The sequence below is a fragment of the Annulohypoxylon maeteangense genome, assembly GCF_022496945.1.
Source record: "Annulohypoxylon maeteangense strain CBS 123835 unplaced genomic scaffold GGS22scaffold_18, whole genome shotgun sequence".
Taxonomy (NCBI): Eukaryota; Fungi; Ascomycota; class Sordariomycetes; order Xylariales; family Hypoxylaceae; genus Annulohypoxylon; species Annulohypoxylon maeteangense.
In genome coordinates this window covers 562,155-590,104 of record NW_025953265.1, presented here as the reverse complement: position 1 = coordinate 590,104, position 27,950 = coordinate 562,155, and the positions used below count along the sequence as shown (strand labels likewise).

Sequence of the window (27,950 nt, the reverse complement as noted above, 5' to 3'; positions counted from 1 at the left end):
ACTACATGTAACTAGGTATTATGAAGGGGGCGAGTAAGTACATGTAAGTGGTATAACATAAGAACGTCAAGAGCCATAAATATCTCGTTGCTGCAAGAAGTTACGTAGATTTAAACATATTACTCACTACCGAATGCACCCTTAATCTATTAAACTCTCATGATACCGTTAGATAGGGCAAGATAGGCGATTACCCCTGATCAAGATTGATAATCTGTTCTGTGTGATTTGTAAATCGATTAGATATCTTCGAGCAGGTAACCCAGGTTTCTATTCTCCGTTCCAAATTGCTATAACTACATACCCTCATGTTGAAAGCCGGTTAGATCCATTTATGTTGTAACCTCCATAAAGCTTCTCATAGTAGTTTCTTATTTGTCATGATATTTTATTATTCAGCCAGTGCAAATTCATTAACAATGCAATAAAGCGATGAAATTGAGATTCTACCGTCCGGAGCCCATATCTCCGAATTCCGTATAGGAAGAAGTCGATCCGAACCCACGGGTCTTATAAACTACCTACCAATTCTATTATCGATTCTCTGTCAGGTTCTTCGTGATGACACGTTGAACTCTATTTTTACTCTGACAATAGATATGGAGCTAAAAGGTGGACTAGGTAGATGTATTGTGCGTGCATCTTGCAGGATGGGGAAGAAATATGCAGCCCTATTTCGATATTTTACATAACCGCTTCGGCACCTACTTCCCTAAACTATCTGCTTGTGTCCATATCAATCATTTGCGAGCTGCAATAAAGCACTTATAAATTCATAGCATATGAATAAGTCGTGAAGGGACTAAGCGATAATTAAGAAAACCATCCCCTTTTCTATCTCCTAAATCTTACATATGGACGCCTTTTGAATATTCCATACAGAAAGGTTCCAGACAGCTGGGATTGTCTTTTAATGCCTGTGTGCTCATAACGGAACTCTAAAATGTAACCTCAGGAATTCATCTGCCTATTTTTTAGTGGAGCTAGATCATGTAGTGGGGTACAGGGAGCTTAATAGGGCACGGACCAATAACCTAGCGACAGTGGGGTAGGTGCACCTTCTCGGCGCGTCTTCTTCAACTCGCGTTGTTCGCGTCATTGTTCATCATTTCTTCATGATTTCGCAACAACCAATTCCAGTCAAACAATGCATTTACACATATAAATTGGGCTATATAGGGTATACGGGCTGCCGAGTTCTTACTAACCGATTCCAATGGAGAATTGGTTTAAGGAAGTGGGTAGGCCCGCCTTATTTGACGCCCTTGCTGGAGCCTGTGATCAAATTAACGAGGTCCTTGATGCGGGTGCGTGTAGATTGATTTATACTCGTTCCTGTACCACAAATACTTATTCTCTCAATTAGGACTCGTATCGCGTATATCGGAGAATACAAGACTTTCCACAGAGCTCGAGCAATTGAGAAGTCAGGTCTCAGACGCAAATCAATTAAGAGAGGAAAATCAATCTCTACAGCGACAAATCCGGGCTCTCAAAGATGGCGGTTTCACGGAGACGTCATTTTTAAATCAACCTAAGCATCGCGATGGCTCTAATAATCTCCGGATCCCTCTCGCTCCTAAGTCCGTAAACCAAGTATCAAATCCGAGGCGATCCGTCGAATCCGGAAAAAATAAACTGGATGAATTGGAGTTTTCCGAGCTTAGAGAAGAACATCTGAAGCTGGAAGGAAGTTATACAAAATTGCGTGGGAAGTACTCAGAGCTTGAGGATGCTCATGCAAAATTAAATCGGCGGCTTCGCGACATGACGAAAGCATACAATCAATGGATGGGTCATGCAAATCAGTTAAATGAATTGTGCCAGAAGCGTAGCCGTACGATCAAGAAGCTAGAGGCTCAATTAAACGATGCTACAGCTCAGACGTCTGTTCCGTTTCATGCTAGCTTTTCGTCCAATGGTTCCATTCCACCCGAACGTAGGCAGCCAACGACTACTTCTGAGTTGATAAGGCCTGGATCGATACCGAGGGAGTCTCCATTACTATGGCCACCTACCGACGAGAACAGTAGTCACGAGTCTCTTCGAAGCACCGTCTCTGCCTCCCCGGAGCTAGCGAAGATAGCGAATAGGTTGCGATCTGACCCGGTGAGAGATGCCACCCCTCGCTCAAAGGGCCATATCTGCACACAAGTTGGAGAGGAAACCTCCTTACCACCTCTCCCTTATGATAAGGGTGTAACAATGGATGGTGTACTTATAAAGCACGAGCCATCATCGGATGCCCCGGTTATAGTTTCGGAGCGTTGTTTGCGCAAGAGGAAGCACGACGATGACCAGACGGGGGAACGTCGGGCTGTTGTTAAAGTGAAGGCAGAAGAAGATAGCTCTGGTCCACAAATTGTTAATGAGCATCGCCGATTTGTGCCACATGAGAGCATCGACTTCGATGCTGAAGGGGGCAGAGTGGATACACCCAGAAAGCGCAATAGAACCAATTCCGAGTTTGAAGATATGTCTGGGTTGAACAATGCCCGGTCACATACTAACAATACTCGCTTGGATGGGGGTCATGGTCTGGTACAAGATACGCCAACACGGGGCAGTTGTTCTACACTTCCACAATTGGATGAGAATCCTAAGACTGCCCATGTCCAAAACACTGCAGCTCAGAATTCATCGGGTTTACAGAACGACCCTTCCCCCGCGTTGAAATTCTTGGGTCGCAGCACCATGTCTCGGCAAGGACTAAAAGTAAACATTCTTGCGGAGCGGAATGAGCCATCATCAGCTCTATGTAACGGGATTTCGAGTCTTTTGGAGGACGGTGACGATTATGGGGCACCAAGGATTAGCACAAAGATACCGAAAACTGGTCGACTTCGAGGCCTTCTCGACAATCCCACACCAAGACATGAAACTATCACACCAACTAAAAGTGCGCTACCAAACCAAGCGAATATATCATCTATTCTGGAGTCTCAAATCCCGCCGAGGCGTGAACTGCCCTTTGGGAAGAATGGATTGACACCCTTTGAGAAAAGAACGACGAAGACAACCGGGCCGCTCGTTACCCCGGAAACAACAAGTAGTAGACGGGTTTCAACAAGTGCCATTACGAAGCAAAGTTCGAACCGGCACTCTGAAAGGAGATCAACGGATGGAGTGGCTAGTGATGCAACGCCTTTGAGAAAACGTCCAAAGTCCCAACTAGGCATTGGTGACTTCAAAATCAACCCCAATGCCAATGAGGGATATAACTTCGCTTTCACTGATGTTGTTCGGAACAAAAATGAACGAGCCAACCTAGCCGGATGTGTCCAAGAAGGCTGTTGTGGCCAGACATTTCGACTACAAGCGCGTGCGCAACGTGGCCAAACTAGTGCACCGGATTTCCAAACGTCGCTAGAGAAATACCTAGGCGATGATGCATGGAAGTTATCAACGATGACTAAACCTGAGAAGGAAGAGTTATGGCTTGAGGCCAAAACGCAAGAGCTTGCTAACGAACATGGGAAACATCGCCATAGATTCCACCGCGCGGCATCGCCAGTGGGTTTCTGGCGAACAGATTTCCCGAGTACCCAAGAGGAACAACGGGATAAAGAAGAAGCTGCTAAGGTAGCACGGCAAACTATCGACGAAAGATATCGGGAGGCAATGCGGCCTGGCGGAAGATGGTTGTTTAGAGACGAATAAGTTCCAACGCGCTGATAGAATCCGGAAATGGACTAGGGGCAACCCTACCTATATTGCATTGATGTTTGTTGGCGTTGGGTTGAAAGGCATGGTTTTCGTCGAAGAGCTTCCTCCCTTATTGATACCTATATATAACTACCTACCTTGGTACAGTACATATGTAGCTTAGAAGAAGTTGTTGGCGTGCGTTGAAGAGCAACAAGCAACAGACAATTGATGTCTTTCGATTTTTGTATTGAATGTGTTTAACAAACATAAGACTATAGTGAATGTGACTCGATTCTTCCGTTGTCTTGAATATTGTCCAGCACCATACGTGCCTGCTAGGTATCTCACTTGAAAGTTAATATGAGCTCTTTCCTTGGCACGTCTAAGTAGTCCCAACCTAAAGAAAAAAAAAGGGGTCATTCTATATGCTTCCAAAAACTTTGCCGAGCTCTAATCATACATACTACGAGATCGGATGGAAACCTTACCGGGTGCCTAAGCAACTACTACTAGGTAGACACATCCTTATACAAGGTCTGATGGTTTTCTTGTACCTGAAAGGAATCCTTCGATACCATACATGGGCGCCTAATGCTTTTTTTTACAGAACATTTATTAATACAAACGCAGGAGTTCGAAATTCGGTAGCACAGGTTTGAACATCTTTAAGACACATGAATGATTCATGTCAGTATTAATACTCCGAGGTATGTATCTAGGTATCTTTCAGATTATTGAAATCGTGGCTGGTGTTTGTGGCTAAGTAAAGACCCTGATCAGGCGCGGATTCGGATTGGCTCGAGGTAATCTCAGAGGGTCCGAAAACTTTGGAAAAAGTGAGAAAACAAATTATTAGCTCCCGAATTGATCTCATCCCGACCAACTTCAAATACACAACACGCGAGCCTTTCGGATATTGCCGCTCTAACTGGCTTCACATCCACCTTCAACTCCTACATTTTATTCATCACGTTCCCTTCCAACTTTTGATCATTATTCTCTTCCAGGCCTCTATGAGGTAGCGCCACTCGTTTCCGTTGCCTCTCTTAGTTGCGGAAGTGGATCGGAGCTGGTAATAAGGCGTGACGCACAACAGATATTCCAACGCGCAACTATCAAGCAAACCGCGACTCGAGACTATAGGTCCCGCACCTACGTACCAGCAAATAATTGCGATTTAAGTATTGGCGACGAAGGTCGCAGAAGCGGTGGATAGCCACTGCTTCATCAACCCCAAGCCGGCAAGATGAATGGTAATCATCTGCCGGCTGGGCAGCCTGGAGGAGGCGTCGGCGGCGGAGGTGTAGTAAGAGGACAAGTTGACATGGGACCGGGTACAGGACCTACCGGTGGTCGCCAACGACGACCGCCTCCTCCTCAGTATCAACCTCATCATCAGATGCAGCACCAATACTACCACCACCAACAGCATGTCAACCCAATTTATCATAACGGCTATATCGCCCCTTATGCTCAGAGCTATTATCAAGCTCCACACCACTATCAGAACGGTGTTATAGCCAACACACCATACATGCAGTACAACTCGTACTCACAACGATCTCCTCCCGCGATACATCAACAATACGCTCCCATCGTGTCGTCTAATATGCAATCCCAACATCAACCCTACCCTCGACCGCCCCCACAACAACCGCAACAGCAGCATCAGCATCAGCAACCTTCTCCAGCACTCTCGACCCCTCCTCCTTATGTAGCAGCAGCGCCGCCACCGCCGCCGCCGCCGCCCGTCTCTGTACCCGAAACACCTTCATCTACGCACTCGTCGCAAGCTCTTCCAGCTCCCTTGACACCCCCTACGCCACAAACCCAGGAAGTCGCGTCTACTACCCCCGATGTGGAACTACGGTCCCAATTGCCATTTAGGCCTCCTGTATGTCTTGAGTCGTTATTATACATTTGGTTTACTCTAGCTAACATTAGTTCTAGCTACCATGGTTGTCGCGACCTGACATACCCTTCCCGACGAAGTCCACGCGATCCAAGAGAAGAAGGCGAATACAAATTCCTAATGCTGAATCGGTCGAGCTGCCCTCGAATCAAGGGAAGGGCCTGGAGTCTGGGATTGTATCTCATGAGGGGGTCTCAGGAGGTGATACTTCATTGCCCGCAACTCCTACACTCAAGTCCGCTGCTGCTACCGGCATAAACAGTACCAGCACCGATCTTTCTACACAATCAGAAACCCCATCTACGCAAGATGTGCCGTCGGAAATCGCACATTCAACTTCACCCTCTACTCCTCAGTCGGTTTATGCAGTTCAGTCTCCTACCGCTACATCCATCACTCCTACGAAAACCACAAAGCCCGCTTCTCGGACGGCTGTACCAGCTGTTCCCGTCGTCCCCGTAATGCCGAAGGCAAGTTCCAAAGAAGCAACTTCGTCTAGTGCCGAAACCAAAACGTCAGAAGAGAAACAGTCTTTGCCGGAAGCGACAGCTGAAGCACCTGCGACGGAGAGCTCGCCTGAAGATTCCCAGGTCGAAGTCAAGCCTGAATCAACCCCCGCCCCGGTGAAAGCAGCTCCAAAGCTTTGGACTGGATTATTCGCCCGCTCGGCGCCCAATCCTTCTTCAACTGGCGCCCCTGGTACAGGATCTGCAGTCACTGGTGCTACAACGACTGGCGCTGTTCCTGACGGCACAGTTCAGAGTAACGGAAGCGTAAGCGTGGGCAGTTTTGCGAAGTCAAACGCAAGCTCTTTGGCCGAGGCTCTGCGGGCTTACAGCGTTAGCGGCGACAGGAAAATCGCTTTTCTAGAGCCCAGGGGTTTGATCAACACCGGGAACATGTGCTATATGAATTCCGTAAGTTGTGATTTCTTAACTAATGGAAAAGTGTGAGCTAACCACGTCGATAGGTTTTGCAAGTTTTAATTTTCTGTATTCCATTTTATGACTTTCTGGACCAGGTTGGTAAGAAGGCGGCGCATAGTTTCAAAAGCGAGACACCCTTAATTGATGCCATGTGAGTGCTTTTGCGACTATTCGTATTATTTATTTTAGTCCTGACATGTTGAATAGGATTATGTTCATGCGGGAGTACAAGGTTATTGATTCTGCGGTATCGGTTGAGCAGCTTCGCCGGAGGTTGAAGAACGAGGAGCTCGAACAATACGGCGAGCCTTTTACACCTGAGTTTGTCTACGATGCTATAAGGAAGCTTCCTAGATTTTCCAGCATGAGGGTAAGTATTTCTATACCTATTATTGAATTTATCTAATAAGGTTATATAGCGTGGACATCAGCAAGATGCCGAAGAGTTTCTCGGTTTTCTACTAGAGGCGCTGCACGATGAATGCGCCCAAGTAATGCGCCACCTTCCTAACTCGGCCGGAAATTCTACGGCTGGCTCTCCTTCGGCAACATCACCAACGAGCACTCCGGATACCAATGATTGGTTGGAAGTGGGGCGACGTCAGCGCGCCGCTATTACTCGATCTTCCGGACACCCCATTGCATTATCTCCTATCAGCAAGGTTTTTGGCGGACAGCTAAGATCGGAACTAAGGGTGTCGGGTCTACAAGACTCCGTGACGCTCGAGCCTTTCCAGCCACTTCAATTAGACATTGGTTCTCCTCAGGTCCATAATATTGTTGATGCGCTGAAGGGTCTTACTACACCAGAAACTTTGCATGGCGATTTTGGATCTTCAAGGGGAAAAGATGCGGTGGCCGTCAAACAGGTTTTCATCGAATCCCTGCCACCTGTTCTTATTCTTCACCTGAAGCGTTTCCAATTCGATACTGAGGGTACTGGAACTGTCAAGATCTGGAAGAAGATTGGATACCCACTTGAGCTCGAACTTCCGAAAGAGATCTTTTCTCGACAGAAGAGGAACAGCTTTCTCGCAGAAGGCCAGGGCTTCCCCAAGTACAGGCTCATCGCTGTGGTCTACCATCATGGTAAGAACGCAAGTGGTGGGCACTACACTGTGGATCTCAGGCGTCAGGATAGCCGTGAATGGATTCGCCTAGATGATACAGTGATCCGACGCGTCAGAAGCGAAGATGTAGCTGAGGGAGGCGCCGAAGACGATCGCGTCAAAACATCGACTCGACCGGACAAGAAGGATACTGCCGTCGGTGGTTCTGGGAACAGGTTCGAAGGAATCGGTGACAATGAGGCCGGTGACGACGAGGGATGGAATAAGGTCAGCGCTCCGACTAACGGAGCCAAGAAATGGAGTTCTGTCGTGAACGGAGCCCCGAACACTACTACGCAAACAAAAGGAAAGCAAGCAAAAGAAAACATCAAGGACAACAAGGTTGCTTACCTTTTATTCTACCAGAGAGTCTAGAAAGCTCGACCGCCTCGATGCGATATTTGCCATACTGGCTAGCAACCGCCGGTGTAGGGTGTAATGGGAATTTTACGTTGAAAATGGGGGGATTGGTATACCTACCGGTGGCAAGGTGTCGTTGGTAATGACACGGTCATGAAGGTGTATCAAAAGTATCTGCGCATGGCGAGGGTATTCCGGGATAGGAGGAAAACGGAGGGGCGTAACGGTGGCGGTCTATTCGCAAGTCGTCAGCGTCTTGCTGTGGGCCGACTGTATCAACCACCAATTCCTAGCCGAAGCATCTACATACGGAGGACGAGCCCCCCTTTCTCGGGGGGTGGAGCTTAGGTATGGTATCTTTCTTTTTCTTGAGGTTCACCACCACATTGTCGCACCTCGAAAATCTCTCCATCCCGTTCATACCTTTTTTGGTCTCTCCCTACTTAGGTATTTAGGCGACGACCGATCATATGGAGATTTTACCATACCCCTCTATTGCAGAGTTGTAGAATAAAAGCGATTTATGAATCCTAATAGACGCTTCGTCAGAATTTTGCTTTTGGTTATGGTGTGTGATTTGTGGCAAGGCTAGATAGTTGCCATAGGTTATTCTTCATCCTACCATCTTGCTTATTCCGTGTTACCACCGCTTTCCCTTTCGGTAGAGATGCTTCAAAGGAGGTACCAACAGATACTTCTCGTGTTACCAGTCATGTACCAACCAACGTACATAAGTCCATAAGCAATGGGAATAAATTAAAATGTAATACATTATGTATGTCTCGGGCGCAGAGATAAACGTTTGTGGAGTTTCAGTTCGAGCCGGAAAATCGTAAGTGCGTGCGTTCTATCTATATGGGACTACGGGTCACAATAATTACGTTGGTGGCTGCTTATTTTTCGGGAGTCCGAAGACAAGGCACACAGTTAAGATCGGAATGGTCTGAGTGAATAGGTAGGTATATTGTCAAATTTGTTCTTGGAAAATCAAACGATGCTCGTGGATGGATATAACCCTAGTTCTATAGTATATCCCGCCTAACGCCTAGGAACCAGTATCGTACACCCTTCCAGGTATGTATCGTACAAGCCCCAGACATCCACTTTCCTCTCTCCCTCTCTCCCCTTTCTCCCTACCTCTACTACACCTCCACAGACAAGTCTCATACTCTTCAAACCCTCACTCTCCTCTCACCCCCATCTATTCCCCATCAATCAACACCCCCAACTCCCCCCTAACCCCCCACTCCCCAGCCCACCGCCCAACCTTACGTCTCCCCTCCCGTCCATCCTTCTTCACGCGCTCATACACCGGCACACCTAGGTCCCTCCGTTCCGCAGATGGCAGATACACCCACGTCTCGGCCCCCAGAATCGTCGTCTCGTCCGCAGCCCCGATGCGGAAAGTGTAATTACTTCCGGACAGCTCGCCGCCGACGCGGAAGGGGAGGGAGATTCGTTCGGGTTGGTGTTGCGTGCTTGGGTCAGGGACAGCCGGGACAGGAGCGGGGTTCGGTCCTGTGCCGCCGTACCGCAACGCCGCTACGACGCGCTCACACGCGGCGATGACGCCGTGGTCGGGTTGCGGGCCGGGAACTATCGGTTCGGGCAGCGAAGCGCGGAGTGCTGTTGCGGGTTGGTAGCGTGGTGGGAGGGTTATCGTGAGGAGAGGCGCGAGGACGCGCGCGTGGGTTAGCCCGTGGAGAATTCCCGGGCCGAGATCCCATTGCAGATTCGCGGCGTGGGTTGCGGGTAAGTTTGGGGATGGGGGAACGATGTCGATGGCGGTTAGCGAGAAGGAGATGTTCGCGGTGTTGTGTGCTGGGAGCGCGAACTCGTAGGTTATGACTTCGAGGATTGGCCGGGTTAGAGGGCCCAGCTCGGTTAGGCCCCGGAGGAGGATGTCGTGCTCGGTGGTGAGGGCGGGGGCTAGGGGGTTGTGGGGGTTGGTGATAGGCATGGGTTTTTGGGGGGTGTTGTGGTGATGGCGATGGTGGTGGTGGCGGTGGTGATGTTTCGATTTCGGTTTGGGTTCTGGGTCGGGTTTATGTTGGGGTGAGGGTTGCTTAAGTATTGACTTGAGAGGTAATTCTGAAGAAGATCGATGATGGGTAGGATGGGTGCGAGTGTGGGATCGAGAACGATGATGATGGTGAGAAGCCGCTTTGGGTACCGGCGGATGGCCAGCTTGTGAACCATGTTTAGGCGAATAGGGGTCGCGCTTAGGAAATGGATGAATGGAAGGAGGGTCAGGAGCCTCGACTGGAACTGTGGAAGTAGGGGAAACACCTCGAGGCTTAGCTCTAGGATTGATATCGATACTAACATCTGAATAAGACGAACCTAAGTGAGAGTTCGCATAAGAAACCTGAGTAGCTAGGCTAGAAGAACTGTTAAGGTAGACTTGAGGTTGAAGAGGAGCAATATAAGTCACTTCTGGGTGGAAATAATATTCCGGAGATGGTTCGGTAGGTAGGCCGCCCGATGTGTATGGTACTTGCATTCGGGTAGGTAAAGCCTGCTGCCGTAACCTTCCATCGGCGTTAATTATGGCTGGTTGTGGAATAATAGGACTAGGAGGCCCAGCTCGCGGTTGAGGTTGCCGGCAGCCTTGCTGCTGATACGACTGTTGGTACGGCGGATATGGCTGCTGGTACGGAGGCATCCTGCCAGGATACCCACCGTTATTACCCATGATTATAGTGCCACTTCTAGCCTTATTGTAGATCAGTTTTGTCCACCTTTACAATAATATGCCTTATTACAATCGTATGACTGATATGAGGTAACTGGTAAATAGCCAAGGTAAGGCTGGAGTCGAGGGTCAAGAAAATCCTGGATAATTATATAATTTTCAAGACCTACAGTCCTTACCGAGGCCTGTTTGAATTGTGTTATGTGCGATAGGCCTACCTCATGACCGGAGGGTATTTACAGTTAAGAGCCTGTTGCCCCTATTCATCCCACACACATATTACTGTGCCTCCATGGAAATCGCGCGGTCGAGTGACGTGGATAAATACTTATTGTGCGATGACAATGGGTTGGTATTTATTGTTCATTGTTCGCCTGTTGTTCTGTAACACTCTTATTCACAATTACGCCTAAGAGACTTCCAAGGTTGTCCTCTTACATGCCAGTTACTTCTCGTGTTGTTACTCAGGTCCCCGTGCCCAATGTGTACAATCCATCAGCACAACACATATCCATTCATCAAAGAGCCGGTATTTTGAAAGGTTTCGCAGTGAGTCATCGCTAAAATGCATCGCTAGAATACAGCTGTTTTTAAGCATCAAGGCTTAATTGTATTGTCAAGTCTAATGTTCATTTGTCCGATTTTAGTTCTACTCTATCCACATGTCCACCAACTCCAAACCCAAATGCTCGTCTCCCACAAGTCTTCCGATCCATCCTAATCGAGAGTAGCGAAGCCGATTGCCTTGGATTCCTCTGGAACCAGAGTATCGTGTAGGACGCAATTCTCCCTATCGCCCGTCAATAAGAATACCATATCCGTAACGGTGTTGTACCGGAACGCTTTGTGTTTGTCGTCTATGGCTTCGAAATTCAATTCTATGACGAGGATATCCGTCCATGAGACTCCTTTACGGCGTTTGGTCTTTTGATAGTCTCGAACAATCTCCCAGGCAGTTGTACAGATATGATCCGCAACCTCCTTGCGCTTCCTCCGTTTCTTGTTGAGAACCAGATGCTTCCAATCTCGATAATCGTTGGGGACCGTGAATGAGATGCATGGAGAAACACTAGCTCCCGTTTCCGTTGTCACCGAATACGGATATCTTCCCACTAATTTATATTCTACGTCGAGTTTCTTCGACAATCCTAGTTTTGATGGCAATTCGTTTTCGACATGAGATGCCACGTCCGTGAAGATCTTTTCAAGGTGTTGTCTCAACTCGGGGATGGTATAGGTAGGGTACCTATCCAATACAGCACTAAAGAGACCGTAAATCAAGTCCCCCAGTATCTCGTCTTCATCGGGTATGGATTCATCATCTTCTGTGTAAACCGATGGGGGTGATTTCGGGGAATTGATACGGTCGCAGGGATCTGAACTGTCGCTTGAAAGCTCTTGACGAACTTTTGTTGCCCATGATGAGACTGACAGCGCACGGGAAAGTTTCTTAAAGCCATCCAGGCCGATAGACTCCTCTCTGCTCTCCGTGCTCTTCGTACTCTTCGTGCTCTCTGAACTCTCTGAGCTCTCCATTCCTAAGTGTTATGTTGGCTTCACCTTAATCTAGAAGAACTGATACACATCAGCTAATATATCCCTTTTTTTTTAGATATATGACTATGTTTTAGGTATGTATAAATTCAAGTTCAAATCCCCAACCTACGATTTTAATTATTACGTCCTAGAGCAAGGTTGGTAGCCACTTCCATGTCTAAGGCCTGTCTTTATCACAATCAGTGGTATCTGCCACCTGTAATGGATTATCCCTTCCATACCTCCTACCTATTATCGTGGATTCAGGGGTAAGGGCAGGCGACCCACTAGTTGAAACTACCTTCATGTTTTTTAGATGCGATTTTTCATTTCTGTATAGATCCCTAATTTATACCTGATACTCCTAACCGACACCTCTTTAAGTGCGCTTTTGTCCCAATATTCACTCGCCTTCAATACAACCAACCTGCTTCCGCTGCAGTTTACGAGCCTTCTTGCAGTGAGAACCCCAGTCCCGAAGACCTGCCGCGTCCCATGTATCGTGAAGAATAAACCCCGTATCCTCCCTGCTGAATATTGTTCTTGGGTCAGGGAGGTAGACCATAGTTGATGGGCACCAGAGGCTTCGACAAGATGTTGTCAAATTAGAATATGGATTAACGAATTCCAGAGTAAACTGGCGGTATACTGGATGTCGCCGAAACGGAATGCCATGAGGCCCCCTGAACTCGCAGCTATCATCGTACAATAGCGCGTTTCTAAGTAGTCCAACTCGCTTGTCTGTGGCCAGGACTTTCATTGGAAGAGGGATCGTGATGACGGGAGCGTATAGGTGCTGATTGGCATTTAATTCGGAGGTTTCGTCTTCGAATGCATCCATACATGGGTGAGATTTAAAGATGGTACCGGTGACATCGATTTGGACGCGCTGAAGTTCAAATCGAGTGATGATGTGCCCAGATCGTGGATTTCCAAGTCGCAGGATGTCGTTCGCCATCCCTTCAATGGTCGCTCTAATTTCATAATAGTACTCGTTTAAGGATCTTTCTAGACTTGATTTCGGTAATGCGACAGGTTGGGCCCTCGGTGCATATTCGGAAGACATTTGCGCAGCAGGCGAAAGGCCATTAGAGATACTGAAGTCATCCATTATGAGAGTAATCTTTCTTGAGTGGCCTTTGGGCTTAACCCTCCTCGAAGTATAAAGGTAAAAGCGAAAGCTTTAATGGTACAGAAACATAGCATATAAATAGGATTGGTCTCTAACCCCTATTTTCCAAGGATTCATCAAAAGGGTTGAGTATCACCTGTGACTTACCTGCAATTTATTCCGACAATATCTACGTATGTTAATCATGACCTTTTGAACTGAGATAAGCCCGATTATTTACACTAATTGCTAAAAACATTTCTTGGCTAGGTATTAGTCACTTGATAATCTGCCGAGTGAATCGCAGCTGTTGTCATCCCATATTTTATAGTGCTCTAGGAAGGCCATACATTTATATCGACAGCATTAGATCAACGACCTTGCTGGCAATGGTTTGGTTGATTAACCCCCATCCCCTAAAATGGGGAAGCAAACAAATAGCTAATAGCAGAGGCGCATTAGCTAGACCTTCCAATGTTTCCCTCAAACTTGAGATGTGAATCTCGAATAATTGAAACAGTCTGTCAAAGACGTAATGAACCAGCTTTGTTTATCGCGTCAAGGGGAAAATAGTACCTACATTATTACATCGAACGAAATCCAAACTTCACTCAATTAATTCCTAACCTTTTCCCAAGCTGATCGCTATATTTTCAACCCCCGCCTCCCGGTCTCAAAACCGCTGGAACAGCCGATCGTCTCCACTCTCCCGTCTCCGCCACCGCATTCGCTCCTTGACTTCCCGTTCCCACTCCTGCTAGATTAATCGACGGAACCGGCGGCGGCGCCCACACATACGGCGACTCATCCGTCACCGGCGACGGGACCAACCGTTCATACTGCCCCTGACTCCGCGTCGACGACGACAGCGACGAAACCACAGACGCGCTCCTCCTCAACGGCTGCGTGACACTGATAAGCGCCGGCGCCGGCGCCGGCGTGTATCCCAGCGCAGCGCTCATAACAACCATACTTTCCGACCGCTGACTCGCGGCATCCTGTCCCCTCTCCCTCTCCCTCCCCCTTTCAACTCCCCGCCCCCCTATCCCACTCCTCTCCACCTCAACCTCCAACTCCTTCTCCCCACCACCCTCAAGCCCACGCTCCTCCCTCTCCTCTCCAACCTTCGCATACGCCACAACAGCCTCGAAATACCTCCTCTCCCTCTCCCTCCTCTCCTCCCCACCCCGCCCCCTCAACCATCTCACAACCCAAAGCACCCCCGCGACTCCAGTAGCTACACCCGCTGCTTTGCCCACCGCGCGCAGGTAATTCGGTTTCCCCCCTCCTCCCCCTTCACTTCCTCCCTCCCCTCCACCCACAGCACCTGATATATCCCCCACCCCACCACCATCTTTCCGCCTCCGCTCACGCACCCCGAAAACCACCAACGCAGCTAGAAACGCAAACCCCATTAGTGCCGCGAGCACGATCAGCGGGATAGCGAACGTCGGGAGCGCGGCCCCGTTTGTAGTGTTGTGGGAGCTGGAGTCTGCTGTTCCTAGGGGTGCGGCTAGTGTTGTTGTTGTCACTGTTGCTGTTGTTGGTTCCGAAAGGGCGGGATATGTGGATGTAGAGCTGTAGCTGTGTGTATGCGTGCGTGAGTGGTCGTAGGTGCTGGACGGTTGATCGGTGATGACCGAGTCGCTGTCTGGAAGGGGGGTTTGGTTCGGGTTATCGGATTCGGCTTCGGTGCTTGGGTCTGGAGGGTCGGTGGGACTGGCTGCGGTGGGGGTGTCGGTGCTGGGATCTTCGGGTGGGGGGTTTTGGCTCGTAGAGTTTGTGGGTGTGTCGCTGGTTTCTGCGGGAGCGGGAGCGGTGGTTTGGGCTGGGGTTGGGGTTTGTTCGGCGGCGCTTCCGTCACTGGTTGGCTCGGTGTGAGGTTCGGATGGTGATGGGTTTTCTGTGTTGTTTGGAGGGGTGACCGTTGGTGTTGGAGGTGGTTCTGCTTCTTTCGATGTTGTAGATGATTTGTTTCCTCCCCTCCCGCTTCCCGGGGTTGTGGTGTGTGTTTTAACCGATGTTCGTTCGTCGTGCGTATTCGTAGGTTTCGGATTATTACCTAGAGAGCCCCAGTTCCAACCATCATGTTCGCCATCTCCGTGGTCGCCATCATTTCTCTGAAATGGATTTGATCCTTGCACTGCGTTTTTAGTAGGGATATTGCCGAAGCCCTGGGACTTATGAGGCTCATCAGGCTTAGAGAAGACTGGCATTACTGCGAGCATTATTCGAGGTCGACCACTTGTTATTTCCTTTCATCGGCCTATTGTTAAGTCCTCATGGTACCTTTCGATAGTCGGTAACACAGTCTCTAGCCATATCCCATACAGGGAAGCAGAAAGAGAAAGAGAAGACGAGAACACATGGCGATTGTTGATCGAAACACCATCGTTTTAATCACATCTCTGTTGCTGTATTACTGTTGCAATTAATCTAATCGAATCAACCTACCTGGGTATCTATTTCCGGATCCCGAGGCGCAGGCTGCAGATATATGCCAACAATCCCGATGGTGGAGGCGGCGCAGTCGGCGATCATACCTTGTGCTTCATCCGGAGCTGCAGCTTGCACGCAAGATCCTACGCCGTAATCTCATAATTTGGGGGCCGGTGCGGAACGGGACGACGGAACATTCCTAGATGGATTGGGTAATTTTACCGGTACATATTAACAGATACCTAGATCCTAGGCTTGGGTGAGTGGATGAGGATTCTCTTCATCTTAGAATTCTTAATAGGTCATAATTTGGCGTTTACCTAGCATCTATGACCAAAACAATTCACGAAGCCACAATTCACAAGATATCTCTATATTCGGTCGAGCATTGTGGTGGCGTTCGCGGGGCTTAATTTCGTTACCCGTGCCAAGACACGGGAAGGGGGGCAAATTTCAGCTCCCGCCATAATGGTGGGTGACACCGTGACACCTTACATGTGGCCCTCATAGTTCCGTCACCAACATCAGTTCAAGTGAGTGATAAACCGATCAATTGATTGGTTACCGAATGGCGGCGACGATGCGTATAATGTCACCGGCCCCTGTCCTTTGACAACCTTATACCTCTTACGGTAACACCTTATGCAGTCGACAAGCGTAAATGATACTTCGTAAATTGTCGCACATCATACATCCCGCATCATCCTCTCAGTCTAACCTGGCCTTATCCCAACCACGTAAAAATTTCCGACCAACAAAAACTACCCGATACCCGACTACGAAGGCATTTAATCCACAAGTCTAGCCAAATTCAACCCATCCCAAAGCGGGACCATAAACGTCTCCAACCGACTGTTCTCCGCCGCAGCCTTGTTGTACTTCCGAATAGCAGCAACAGCGCTCCCCTCCCATCCGGTCGCGAAGTCGGCGGGCAGCCATGGGTTATCGGAGCTGGAATCGGCAACGAGGCCGCGACGCAGCGCGTTGTCTGCGGCGATAATACCCCCCTGGCGTACGAGCCGCTTCTTCGCACCCGGCTGCGACATCTCTAAGATCTTAGCTAGATATCCCGGATACGCTGTCTTGTTCGCATCGATGAAGACGATATCATACGGCTCGTCGGGGTAAGCGAGCTTGGGGAGACTGGGCATAGGTCAGTGTGCTTCTAAATGTCTAAGGCTAAAATAAAGGGGCAAGAGACAGAAAAGGAATTGAGAAGGCTTTCTTACGTCTCGGCAGCATCACCGGTGTGGATCTCGATGTTGTCGTAGCCGTTCTCTTTCGCAGCCTTCAACGCCAACTCGGAATATTCTTCGTCATACTCAAGACCAGTGACCTTGCCTTGAGGTCCGACAGCATGGCTCCAAATCACTATAACAACAGTGGTTAGTCACGTGTTCGAATAATAAGTTTAGTAATTCGGATGTGTCTCGGGGGAAATAATTCCCATGCAAATGTGGATATGATATCAACTCCCGAGACAGGCTAAAGGTATCACATACTAGCCGAAAACCCAACATAAACGCCAATCTCAAGAACTGTGGATGTGTTAGCGGATCATGCTTGAGTATACCCAGTTCCTACACACTCAGTGATACCCTTAATCAAGGATTCAGCATTTGAGTGGCAAAGGGGGAGGCGGCGATGAACGTACCTCGTTTGGCGCCGATCATACGTCCGAGAAAGATCAATGCCTGAGACTCGAAGGTCGAGATCATGTAGTTAGAATCATCACGATCCTTGAAGATACGGGCATGGTAGTCTCGGAGTTTCTGAGGAACTGTGACTGAGATGGACTCAGAGTATTTGGAAACGCGGTCGCCCAGCGTCTCGGTGGTGTAAAGTAATGTTGTTCCTTCCTTCATCTTGACTGATATCGATGTGGAAGCAAATAAATAGATCTAGTTAGGTATCTAACAGTTGTATGAGTAAGTGAAGATTCTGAAGAAGCGAGGAGAATGGAGTGCTAAGAAGACACTTACTGAACAAAGAGAAGGTAGCAAATAACTCTATTATATATTCCTTCGTATATGTTACGACTCGAGTCACCGTCGCATCTACCTGATAGTCTAGAATGAATACTAGGTTACACAGGGTGAGACGTAAAAAAACGCCAAAACGTGGTTGTCTAGGAAAGATATAACTTTAAGCAGTTATAAAACCGGGCAACTGCAGATTGCGTCACCCCCACTGTGTACTACGTAGGTTTGTACATATAGTATAATTCCTTTGTCATTCATTTCCTCTCCTTCCCTCCACATAGGCTCCTCCCAGTTCTCGCATTCCTACTAGGTAGGTAAACCGAGGGAAGGTTGATGTTGCCTTACGTAGCTGCCCCGACTCCGGAGCCGAAACCCACCAGCCGTGAGTAGTTCGCCGATAGACCCGAAGTGCATGCGGATCAGATAAGATGAAATATCGCCCAAGGTTATTATCTCCGCACGTTGTAGCACTACTTTATTCCCGCACTAATCATCGCTCTTTCAGGTATGACTCTTGAATAATGACTCCAATAATTTCATGACCAATTGATCTACTTACTAGTATCTGACGAACCACCTCACTTGGCTCAACTTCAAAACTTCGCTCGCTATTGCTAACTTGAGAGATAGCGATTAGACTACGGGTTACAGAAACCACACCGCCAATGCGATCACCAACCTACAAGGTATAGAAAGCCGAAGCAGCGCTCGGTCTCGGAAATCCGAGCGTAGAATCCTCGCCGAATTTACCATTTTCTTCTCATTTAAGGCATACATCGGAATTATGTAGGGCGGATGCTACCCGGTATCACTCCCACCCTTGGACTGGTCGTCCCAAGCGAGCCAGACCATATAAATACTGCATTCCCTATTAGCGCTTACCTGCGTAACTCTCCCCCGCCCGCACCGTCATCCGCACCATCACAACTACCGAGTCGGAACAAGTCTCATCACCAATCACATCAAAGCCAGAGAAAATCGAAAAAAAGATTCATGAAAGACGCAGCAACAACAGCAACGAAAGGAGAGTTCTATTATTAGGCGTATTCACGAAGCACACATTACGTACGATACACAGCATCAACCACATCAACCACCACAACCACCACAACAGCAACTACAACCACAACCACAACGATCACAACCCCCACATCCACCATCACCACCACCGCAACAAAAAATCCCCTTCTCCACGACCCCCTCCACGCGTCCTCCATTAAGTATTAAAACCAACCAACAAACAAGTCCAAAGCAGGCAAGTATCCATATCCGTGTCTCCATCCCAGCCCAGAAAACCAAATCTCACAGCCTCCTCCTCCTCCTCCTCCTCCCCATATCCATATCCATCAAACCCACCCCCTAAGTCAACAACACCACCGCCGCAGCCAGCGCCACAGCCAATCCAGCCAGCGCCATCGCCCTGCTGCGCTCCTCCATGATCACCACCACACCACCGGTCTGCGTCTTCGTCGTGCGCGCGCGCTCCCCACCCTCAATTCCATCCTCATCCCCGGATCTAAGTGCCTCGACTCTCTCGTCCTGGTCCTCGTCGTTGTTGTCGTTGTTATCCCCGGTATCCCCGCCGTCGATCTCATTAGCTGCGATTCCGTGCCCGGGCTTGAACCCCTCCCGCTCGTTGTGGTCTTCGTCGTTGCCGTCGTTGTTGTCGCCTGAGTCACCGCCGAGTTCGTTGGGCGAGGCTTCGTTGTTGTTGTTTGCTTCCCCGTCTTCGCTTGAGACGCGCGGGTGCGCGTCCTCGGGTTTGCTGGGCTTGCTGGGTTCGGCTTGCTTGGTTGGCTTGGTGGGGGTCTTGGTAGGTGTTTTGGTAGGTGACTTGGTCGACTTTGTAGACTTGGTTGGCTTTGTCGGCTCTGTCTCCTTGGCGAGCTTGGTTGACTTGGTTGTCTTGGTTGATTTAGTAGATTCGGTCGATTTTGTAGACTTGGTGAATTTGGTAGACTTGGTGGTTTCAGTCGACTTGGTAGGTGAGGTGTATTTGGTAGTTTCCGGGCAGTAGGTAGATTTAGTAGATTTGGTTGATTTGGTTGTCTCTGTTGATTTAGTCGATTCTGTTGACTTGGTCGATTCGGGGCACTCCGTAGACTTCGTAGATTTGGTAGACTTGGTCTCAGTAAATTTAACGGGCTTAGTTGGTTTGGTGGGCTTCGTTGGTTTAGGAGACTCAGTTGACTTTGTAGACTTGGTGGTCTTGGTGTACTTCGTCGACTTGGTAGGCTGCGTTGATTTTGTAGACTTCGTAGTTTTGGTAGTCTTGGTATATATAGTTGGTTTTGATGGCTTGCCCGGTTCGTCTAGATTAACTAGCTTAAGGTAGGGGAGGGGCAGAGGAACGGAAGGGTCCGTAGAGGATTCGGGAGAGACCTGTTCTTGCGGACCGACTGGAGTAGAGTCCCACCCCGGCATGTCGAGGTCCTTGACCTCCTCCTTTTCGGAAGGGACAACGGCGCCCGCCAGGCTGATGATAGTCACCAGGGCGGTTGTAACGGCCGAGGTTCTCATTTTGGCTGGAAGCTTCCGGTCTAATTATTATAATAGCTAGGTAAGTATGAGGTAGGTCACAAAGACTAGATGCAAGATTCGAGCAGTGGACAAGTTCATCTAATCTGACCTCCCATCTCGTCCCATCTCGCCCTTTTATATCCCGTCGCAAAGAGAGCCATCTGTGGGATGAAATGTCAAAGCAATAGTAAATAAGCAATCACATTGTCCTCCTATGACGAATCTGTGGTCATCTTAGTTTAGTGTATAGATGGACAGAAGCTTACTAGTAACATTGACCTTCATGGGAAACTTACAAACTCTAGGGTTTGGATATAGTGGTGCCAAGTCATATAGGCTTACGTGGATTCACAATATATCATATATATACGATCTGGGTCGCGGATATGCTCATATAGCTTCTGATAAAACCCCACGACTATACTACCAAGAACTACCAAGAATGGGACTCAGATCAAGCCGGGACTTGGCGTTAGGAGCTCATCATTTATAGCATCACAGCTTCAACATGCGCACACGGTCACAGCATTCGTCATTGACAAGAGCACAGACGTACTCAGAAGGGCGCTTTGGAGCTGACCGTCTTCACAAAAACTTGGCTAGGCAAAGCACATGGGAACAGTGCAGTATGAATGGTCTTGAAACCTGGCACTTTTTTCCAGACTGACTTGTTTCCTACAGTCAAATGATCGGCCCGGTTATCACCTCCCGCCGTTTGCTTTTGTGTATCACCCTCCCGAAATTCGCTGCCTCCCAGTATGAAGCCCGCAACCGTTGTCGAACTTCAGTGCGAGCGTGCCCGATGCCGTCCTGTTTTACTCTTCTGGCACACCTGAAAATATACCTACTCTCATACGGTGACTCTGTAAAATTACCAGTTAGCCATTCTATTCCTGAAACAGACAAACATTTAGAAACGTACGAAGGGTAGTTTCGGTATGACTACCGCTAGCACAGCTAGAAAGTTTATAGTGAAATATGTGAGATCATAGTGAGTATAATGCGTACTCAAGAGAAACAGCACGATAGGAACACTGAGAAGGAATTTCTTGGCCGGTGTGTATTGTGCGCCGTCGTCGATTTGCTCCCACATATTCAGATTATCGTATGCACCACTATTGAAGTCGAACGGTACGCCACGAACGTAGTGAAACATGATGTAAGATCCGAACATGTAAGATATGTTTGTCAGGGTCCAGGAAGTCTCCTGAGAGACGCCGGGGATTACATCCCACAGAATCTTCAGCGCAGCGATCAGAACAATGTGGATGGTCCATGCTCCTATTAATATTCCCCTATTAGCTTATATGTCCCGTCTGTAGAAAAGACATAACCTCTGCCCCGTAAAGCGAGGAAATATACCCGATATAACGTCTTAACGTACCTTTAGCATTGACCCAGTTCGCATTGAGGTTTGGGAGAGCGGACTGATCACTCAGCTGCTCCAATGGCTCCTGCGGTTCCTGATATATCTGAAGGATGCTACTAGACCGTCGTCTCCTCGTCGACTTAGAGTCAGTCATACCGAGATAGGTACTACCCCGTGTCGGGGGGTTCGTACCGGCGTCGTAGGAGACGGTGCGGGGAATGAGGATTGGGGAAGACACTTTGGCGGTATTGGACGGGGAAGTCGACCTCGAAATTGTTTTGTTCGTAGTGGTCGTCATCCGCACAGCTCGGATCGAACGGGGACGTTCTTCGTCGGCTTACCGGGGAGGGAATATTCGAAGCGTAGAGCTATCTGATGCCGTTACGACGGCGGAGGCTTTTAAAGGGGAACTGCTAGCGGTGGGTTGCTAGGCTCGGAAACGGGAATGGTAGAAATAGTCTAGAGGGTATCGCAAAATTGCAGCAGTTGTCGAGGAGTAAAGGAAAACTACGAAATGCTGCGTTTAGGAGAGGAGGGTCGTAAAGGACATTGACTTGCGCGATGAGGCCAGACAGGAGACTTTCTAATATTTGCACTCTTAACTCAGAGAAAAGCTGATGTAATTGATTGACGATGAATACAATTAAGTGAAGTGTATTACGAATAAAGTGGTCGGTCACGAAGGTTAGAAGAAGAATGATAGGTTAATTTAGGTAGAACAAGACAAGACAAGAAGGGTTATGGAAGGTGATGATCAAAGAGAAATAATAGGTAGTGGATAGTATTCAGCATTCAGTGGTGATTGAAGGAACATTCAAAACTCAAGGACAACTTTACAAGGGACACCATTTGGAGACAGGGGTCGAAGTACCACCTGGGCAATAAAATCGCCAATGAAAGCTCCATTTTTTTCGCCTACACTGAGAATTGCTGCGTGGCTACAGCTGGAGATTTCGGGGTCAAAATTGGGTAAAATTGGGTCTTCGCCCATTTCTGGCCACTTGACTTGACTTTCTTGAACTTTCTTCCTTAATGTACCAAAGTAACGCATCAATGTCACCAAGTATCCAAGCTAAGATACGCAACCAGGGTCTCACGAGATCACGTGATTGTCGTGCACTCACATCTCAGGCAGCTCAGGTTTCTTAAGTTTCCAGACCGTTGGAGCCAGGTCCAAGCTTCTACTAAGTTGGTACTAAGCCGGTACTAAGCTGGTACTAAATACTCGTTTAGATGAATAATATGGGTACTGCACTGTTGCATTGTTTTACCTGTGCTACGTTCCAAGGTTTGTTTCTGATTGTACAAGTGCATCGCCACAAATTTGCCATTTCGACCTTGGAAGTTTCCCCGAGATCTACATCCATGGAAGTAACAAAGTACCAAACTCGATAATAAGGTACGTACCACTAAGTACCACCAGGTACGTTACTTTAGATAATCTCCTAAAATCTTAAGAGCCTCAATATCAACATTTAATATCGAGAATGAATTTTCGATATTGAATGCCAATACATCCAATTCATCAAAATTCATCAAAATTCATCAAAACCGCGTTTCTTTCGGTCGCAGTTCTCAAGATAAGACCTTGCCTAGGTACTTATTTAACAGGTACTTCACAATCTAGACGCGCTTTACAGGTTACGCCTCACAGAAAAAGAAAAAAGGAGAGAAAAAAACATCCAGAATTTAACAACCTCAACTTTTCTCAACGTACTTAGGTACTTAGGCATTTCATCATCGTCAACATATGTCCTCGTGTGCGTCACTACATTGTAATGAGTGGCGCCATCGAGGATTCCCTTCCCAGCGCTGGCCAGGGTGAAATCAGTACTCCTAGTAGCCTATCCGGCCAAAAGCGGCCACGCGATTACGGGGAGCAGTTGAAGGGTTTATCTCAATCTGACGATGAGGGCGCGTATATTGAAAAATCAACACCTGCCTCAAAAAAGCAAAAAACAGATAATTTCAACAACAGCGACGACTCAGATCTGGATGATGGCGAGATAGTAGAGTCGAGTCCTTCTCAACCTTCTCGCGCTATTGCCTCTCAAGATATGGAATTGAACACAGCTTCTAATACTACTTCTAAAACTCATGACATAGGCATCAATACCTTCGAGCCTTCCGAGGACGGCGAAATTGATAGCAGTATGGCCGACGACTTAGATAAACCCTTTTTCATCGACACAACTGGCGCCGCCGGAACCACTCCTTCACAACATGCAGGCTGGAATCAGGGAGTTAGTGTAGGCGCAAGGACCTCATTTGGAAAACCGGCCACGCAACTCTTTCCCGTAAATGCATCCACGTCTCGGGCAACCCTCTCTTCCGAATCTTCAAGGCATATTCATGAAGCGAAAGATGAAGAAGATGATGACGAGGATGAAGACTATGATGATCCTAAAGACCGTGACTATCAAGCTCCGCCGTCTCCTACCACCAATCTGTCCAAGGACGCTGTTAAACCGGAGTCGAAGCCTCAACTTGTGTTTAGTGTTGAGGGCGCCACATGGATTCTCCCTCATCAAGCATTTAAAGTCAGGAAGCGAAATGTTTCCGACAATAAAGCCTTCTGGGACGCAAGACTCTATCCATGGATTCTTGCTCTCGCTGAGGCAAATGAGGGTATGGCTGATCGCATATCCGTGGAGATCGTCAAGACAGGAATGATAGACCACGCGAAACGCAAAGGAGCGGATGGCCTTTTAACAGGCAGCAACAAGCATGTCACCAAAATTCGAGCTGTAGCTCAAGAGGTCTTAGAAAACACTGACTTGAACGCTCTAATTTTGAAGGCACGAAATAGTATTCAGAGGAAGAAAACCCAGGCATCAGAAGGTAAGACGCCAGGAAAGAAATCCATCGCAGCAGATGGATCTATCCAGAAGGAAACCGTCGCACCAATCTCCAATGGAACGAGCTCTGACGAAGAATTGCGGCTACAACGAAGATATTTTCCATTCGCAAAAGACCCTTCCATTTTCTGTCTATGTTGTAATGGGGTCGGACATAAGACTAGTACATGCCCGCTGTTACAATGCAAATTCTGTGGAAGCAAGGAGCACGGCATGTTTGCCTGTCCAACAAGACGAAGGTGTTCGAAGTGTCGCCAATTGGGACACAACACCAAGACCTGCAATGAAAAGCTTGCGCTCGCGCCGGAAGAACAAGATGAGTGTGCGTTCTGTGGCGGAAAGCACTTGGATAAGGAGTGTACCGAAATTTGGAGAACCTACAAGGTCATTCCGGGACAACAAAAGAAAGTCAAGGACATACCAGCCTTCTGCTACACCTGCGGTGGCAGTGGTCATTACGGCTCCGAATGCGGCTTGCCTGACAAGGGAGGCAATGCTACGGAGCGTACATCTTGGTCCCAGGCAAATCGCAATCTCTATGTAGATCCGAACAGCGAGAATATTGCTTTAGCCTGGGTCGGAATAGAGTCTAACCCCTCATCCGAGACAGATATTCGCATTCGTGGGACGGCAAAGAAACAAGTCCATACTCATTTCGTCTCTGATGATTCGGATGAGGATCTTGTCCACGCACCTATCCAAAGACCGGAGCCTCGAGGGCAGATTAGGATTTCGAGCAACATTGGTTCGGTCGGACAAGGCAATAATCGTGGACGTGGAGGCCGTCGAAACTACGATCAGAGCCGCCGCCGTCAGAACGAGAGAGAGTTCAGCCCTCCACCTCCGCCTCCACTTCAAGGCAACGGGGCCGCATGGCAACCTCCCCTTCCTCCCGGTCCCCCTCCTCGTAACAGTAATAGGTACGAAAGACCATTAGCTCCCCCGCCCGGATCTCTGCCTCCCCGCCCCCAGACCTACGATTCTAGACCTAGCAGAGGTGGCTCCAGTAATCGGGGTGGTCAAAATAACCAGGGTTCACGTGGAGGATTCCGAGGAGGTGGTCGAGGAGGAGGTGGTCGAGGTGGCGGTCGGGGAGGAAGAGGCAGGGGAAGAGGGAAATGAGTTTACTCTTCAATCTGACCTACTAAGATGATATCTACATCGCAATGCGCCTGAAAAATGAGATGCAGCCATACATCGATGGGAATATCTTGCCACACTGGCTTCCTTGCCTCTCCGGAGTTTTCTACTCGCGATACGGCTGTTGCAACATAGGTTCGGCCCAAAGGAGTCATCAATTTCATCTTTTAAAGCAGCTTTATGCTTATGGAAAGAAGATACATATCCGCCGTTGCCTCATGGAAAATGGGAAGATGTCTTATGGAACGGGTGATCCTCCCCGAATACTGGAATCCCGTGTGGTTCACGACCAAACCTAATGAATGGGATCGCCCCCAGTAACTTGGGTCTATTAACCTCCCTCTTTACTCATCTTTCCTGGCCGCAATACTATAGCCAATGCTCACCCCCGAGGAAACCATAGGGGTTTCCCAACGTTGCCCTTGTGATTATCGCTGTAAATACAGGAACTCATAACACGGTTTCACGATCGGCATTCTGAGATACGAATTAGTTATGCCCTAATGCGAATTGCATTCCTATACATATTTTCATTGCTTCTGATTTTCGCGATATTTGCCGTAGGAAAGTAAATGCCTCTTTACTAATGTTCTTCTACATGCGATTTTTACAACACTTTCTTCTTTTCTAAATATGTACCACCCAAGTACCTACCCATTTTCCGCAATCCGTAAGCTCTATGCATTTTAACCCAGGTACATTATCTCCTCTCTTCATACCGCCAGATTCTCCTTTTCCCACGTGCATTAGCCCGCCCCATCCCGTTCTCCCGTCCGGCAAATACGGAACAAACCTACACCAACCATACATAGATGCCTAGTATTACTGCACGAGTCAATCGCTAGGTATCGCTCGCACGTAATCGCGTGTGCGTAAGTAAGGTGGCGAAGCACGGAGACCGGGCTTCCCGTACATGCACTTATCGTGACCATTTTTCGGTTCTAAATCTTTGTTCGGGAATTATCCATAAACTCCACTTTCCGCCTCGTTTTTCGCGATGGCCTAACGAGAGTTCGTTGCACCTTAAACGGACCACCATCGACCGATATATATATGGCTCTATTCCATCTAACTACTTGCTAGCCTTCTTTGATTTTAGGTATAGTCGTGAAATGATTCTAAGTTAAGGCGCAGCATCTTGAAGTCTCCATAGTTTCTTCAATTCGTTACTTACGTAAGGTCGGATGCTTAATATCTACATCTCTACATCTCTCCATATCAACTATGTAAATTTTCCAAATTATATTATGGCCTCAAGTTCCAGCTTAACCGTTGTTTGCCCGACGATAAACAAAGCACAAGAACTGAGTTAAAACTTAAAATTTTCAATACACTAGAGCACCCGATACCAGTGCTGAGGACCGTGTTGGCATTGACTTGGTAATACGTAGTTTGCGCTAACCCGCATGATACCGTATCCTTATATGATGGAGTAGGTCACATGTATTGCTAAGTGCTGAGGTTCGATTCCTTGGATGGCCTAATCATTATTTTTTTCGTGGTCTTGGTATCAATAGTCTCTGTCTAGATTTAGGTATTACATATAGCAGCTATGATCTTGACATACTAAGTAAAGATTTTATAGAGGACGAGTATGCGGTCAAAGGAACCAAGTCAATGATGGTTATTCTAGATACCTATAAAAGAATTATAAAATCGAAGTGCTAAGCTAATATGTTATTATTATGGGGGCGGTATGTATCAACCCCTTTGTTAAATTTTCTTTGGCGACATGAATAAATATATAGTTTACGAAGAACAAGTCTTCGTCTCTTCGTCTCTTCGTCTAATCATAAAAGATTAGGAATATACCGATCCTATTTAGTCCTCATAGGTAAACAAGACTTGTTAAGTCCATAAAATGCTAATGTCTTCCAAAATAAGAGATAGAAGCATTTATTTCATGAATAATGGTGTACAATCCCCTCTGTATCACTTCGTAATGATCTCGCTACGATAGAGCAACCATAAATACCTGCAGGTGGCCTACCTACTAGGTAGGTATGTTCTAGTCTAACTTCTTTGACAATAGTAGAAACAATCGCCGAGTTATCACACAAACTTACCGTACAATAGCGTTGTTCATAGCTATCGTCAATTATATAAGCCCACCATATCCAGCATCCCAGTTCGTCATCATCGCCGTCGCTTAGGTACCTACATACGTGACTGTGTGAGTGATCTAGAAACCTACCTACCCGTAGCTCCCTCATCCAAGTCGTCCGTAAGTGTAAAGTGAACCTACCTCTATACACGCACCTATCTACCTATCCATCTACATTATCCCAACATCCCATCCCATCCCCCATAAACCACCATGGCCCAACTACCAACCCCAACCCCAA

The 27,950-nt window shown here is 47.9% G+C and overlaps 11 protein-coding genes across 11 annotated transcripts; 4 read left to right on the top strand and 7 right to left on the bottom strand.

Annotated features, from left to right (window-relative positions):
- Positions 1-1,129: 1,129 nt before the first annotated feature.
- On the top strand, positions 1,130-3,835 carry GGS22DRAFT_196338 (SAE2-domain-containing protein). Its single transcript, XM_047965810.1, has 2 exons — positions 1,130-1,307; positions 1,367-3,835. Exons 1-2 carry the CDS (start codon positions 1,217-1,219, stop codon positions 3,658-3,660), a joined length of 2,385 nt encoding a protein of 794 aa, XP_047815628.1. The 5' UTR covers positions 1,130-1,216; the 3' UTR covers positions 3,661-3,835.
- A 1,059-nt stretch (positions 3,836-4,894) lies between these two features.
- Positions 4,895-7,970, top strand: GGS22DRAFT_191985 (cysteine proteinase; the record flags this gene model as incomplete). The annotated part of the gene is made up of 5 exons (XM_047965195.1): positions 4,895-5,542; positions 5,599-6,477; positions 6,531-6,637; positions 6,694-6,856; positions 6,906-7,970. 5 exons carry the CDS (start codon positions 4,895-4,897, stop codon positions 7,968-7,970), a joined length of 2,862 nt encoding a protein of 953 aa, XP_047815627.1.
- Positions 7,971-9,008: 1,038 nt separating this feature from the next.
- On the bottom strand, positions 9,009-10,713 carry GGS22DRAFT_171885 (uncharacterized protein). Its single transcript, XM_047962681.1, has one exon. It carries the CDS (start codon positions 10,648-10,650, stop codon positions 9,157-9,159), a length of 1,494 nt encoding a protein of 497 aa, XP_047815626.1. The 5' UTR covers positions 10,651-10,713; the 3' UTR covers positions 9,009-9,156.
- Positions 10,714-11,367: 654 nt separating this feature from the next.
- Positions 11,368-12,186, bottom strand: GGS22DRAFT_191983 (uncharacterized protein; the record flags this gene model as incomplete). Its single annotated transcript, XM_047965194.1, has 1 exon — positions 11,368-12,186. One exon carries the CDS (start codon positions 12,184-12,186, stop codon positions 11,368-11,370), a length of 819 nt encoding a protein of 272 aa, XP_047815625.1.
- Positions 12,187-12,547: 361 nt separating this feature from the next.
- On the bottom strand, positions 12,548-13,297 carry GGS22DRAFT_196334 (uncharacterized protein; the record flags this gene model as incomplete). The annotated part of the gene is made up of 1 exon (XM_047965809.1): positions 12,548-13,297. The coding sequence occupies one exon, from the start codon at positions 13,295-13,297 to the stop codon at positions 12,590-12,592; it is 708 nt and encodes a 235-aa protein (XP_047815624.1). The 3' UTR covers positions 12,548-12,589.
- A 295-nt stretch (positions 13,298-13,592) lies between these two features.
- On the bottom strand, positions 13,593-14,371 carry GGS22DRAFT_171884 (uncharacterized protein). Its single transcript, XM_047962680.1, has one exon. The coding sequence runs from the start codon at positions 14,266-14,268 to the stop codon at positions 13,951-13,953; it is 318 nt and encodes a 105-aa protein (XP_047815623.1). The 5' UTR covers positions 14,269-14,371; the 3' UTR covers positions 13,593-13,950.
- Positions 14,372-14,502: 131 nt separating this feature from the next.
- Positions 14,503-16,090, bottom strand: GGS22DRAFT_171883 (uncharacterized protein; the record flags this gene model as incomplete). Its single annotated transcript, XM_047962679.1, has 1 exon — positions 14,503-16,090. A coding segment is annotated over exon 1 (932 nt), but the record flags the coding sequence as incomplete, so codon positions are not given.
- Positions 16,091-16,130: 40 nt separating this feature from the next.
- On the bottom strand, positions 16,131-18,095 carry GGS22DRAFT_171880 (S-adenosyl-L-methionine-dependent methyltransferase). Its single transcript, XM_047962678.1, has 5 exons — positions 17,719-18,095; positions 17,391-17,649; positions 17,239-17,274; positions 16,966-17,107; positions 16,131-16,879 (listed from the first exon to the last, which is right to left on the bottom strand). The coding sequence occupies exons 2-5, from the start codon at positions 17,599-17,601 to the stop codon at positions 16,525-16,527; spliced, it is 744 nt and encodes a 247-aa protein (XP_047815621.1). The 5' UTR covers positions 17,602-17,649; positions 17,719-18,095; the 3' UTR covers positions 16,131-16,524.
- A 392-nt stretch (positions 18,096-18,487) lies between these two features.
- On the top strand, positions 18,488-19,836 carry GGS22DRAFT_171878 (uncharacterized protein). Its single transcript, XM_047962677.1, has 2 exons — positions 18,488-19,764; positions 19,804-19,836. Exon 1 carries the CDS (start codon positions 19,154-19,156, stop codon positions 19,733-19,735), a length of 582 nt encoding a protein of 193 aa, XP_047815620.1. The 5' UTR covers positions 18,488-19,153; the 3' UTR covers positions 19,736-19,764; positions 19,804-19,836.
- Positions 19,837-21,053: 1,217 nt separating this feature from the next.
- Positions 21,054-21,761, bottom strand: GGS22DRAFT_191978 (ORMDL family-domain-containing protein; the record flags this gene model as incomplete). The annotated part of the gene is made up of 3 exons (XM_047965193.1): positions 21,054-21,101; positions 21,161-21,519; positions 21,623-21,761. The coding sequence occupies 3 exons, from the start codon at positions 21,759-21,761 to the stop codon at positions 21,054-21,056; spliced, it is 546 nt and encodes a 181-aa protein (XP_047815619.1).
- A 1,443-nt stretch (positions 21,762-23,204) lies between these two features.
- GGS22DRAFT_56290 (uncharacterized protein) lies at positions 23,205-26,174 on the top strand. The gene has a single exon (XM_047967431.1). It carries the CDS (start codon positions 23,386-23,388, stop codon positions 25,585-25,587), a length of 2,202 nt encoding a protein of 733 aa, XP_047815618.1. The 5' UTR covers positions 23,205-23,385; the 3' UTR covers positions 25,588-26,174.
- The last annotated feature ends 1,776 nt before the right edge of the window (positions 26,175-27,950 follow it).

Coding starts and splice junctions, on each gene's coding strand:
- GGS22DRAFT_171880 (XM_047962678.1), bottom strand. CDS start 17,601: ATGAAGGAAGGAACAACATTACTTTACACCACCGAGACGCTGGGCGAC. Junction 17,275..17,390: donor TATGATCGGCGCCAAACGAG/GTACGTTCATCG, acceptor ACACATCCACAG/TTCTTGAGATTGGCGTTTAT. Junction 16,880..16,965: donor ACCGGTGATGCTGCCGAGAC/GTAAGAAAGCCT, acceptor ACCTATGCCCAG/TCTCCCCAAGCTCGCTTACC.
- GGS22DRAFT_196338 (XM_047965810.1), top strand. CDS start 1,217: ATGGAGAATTGGTTTAAGGAAGTGGGTAGGCCCGCCTTATTTGACGCC. Junction 1,308..1,366: donor TAACGAGGTCCTTGATGCGG/GTGCGTGTAGAT, acceptor TCTCTCAATTAG/GACTCGTATCGCGTATATCG.
- GGS22DRAFT_56290 (XM_047967431.1), top strand. CDS start 23,386: ATGAGTGGCGCCATCGAGGATTCCCTTCCCAGCGCTGGCCAGGGTGAA.
- GGS22DRAFT_171885 (XM_047962681.1), bottom strand. CDS start 10,650: ATGGGTAATAACGGTGGGTATCCTGGCAGGATGCCTCCGTACCAGCAG.
- GGS22DRAFT_171884 (XM_047962680.1), bottom strand. CDS start 14,268: ATGGTTGTTATGAGCGCTGCGCTGGGATACACGCCGGCGCCGGCGCCG.
- GGS22DRAFT_171878 (XM_047962677.1), top strand. CDS start 19,154: ATGATCACCACCACACCACCGGTCTGCGTCTTCGTCGTGCGCGCGCGC.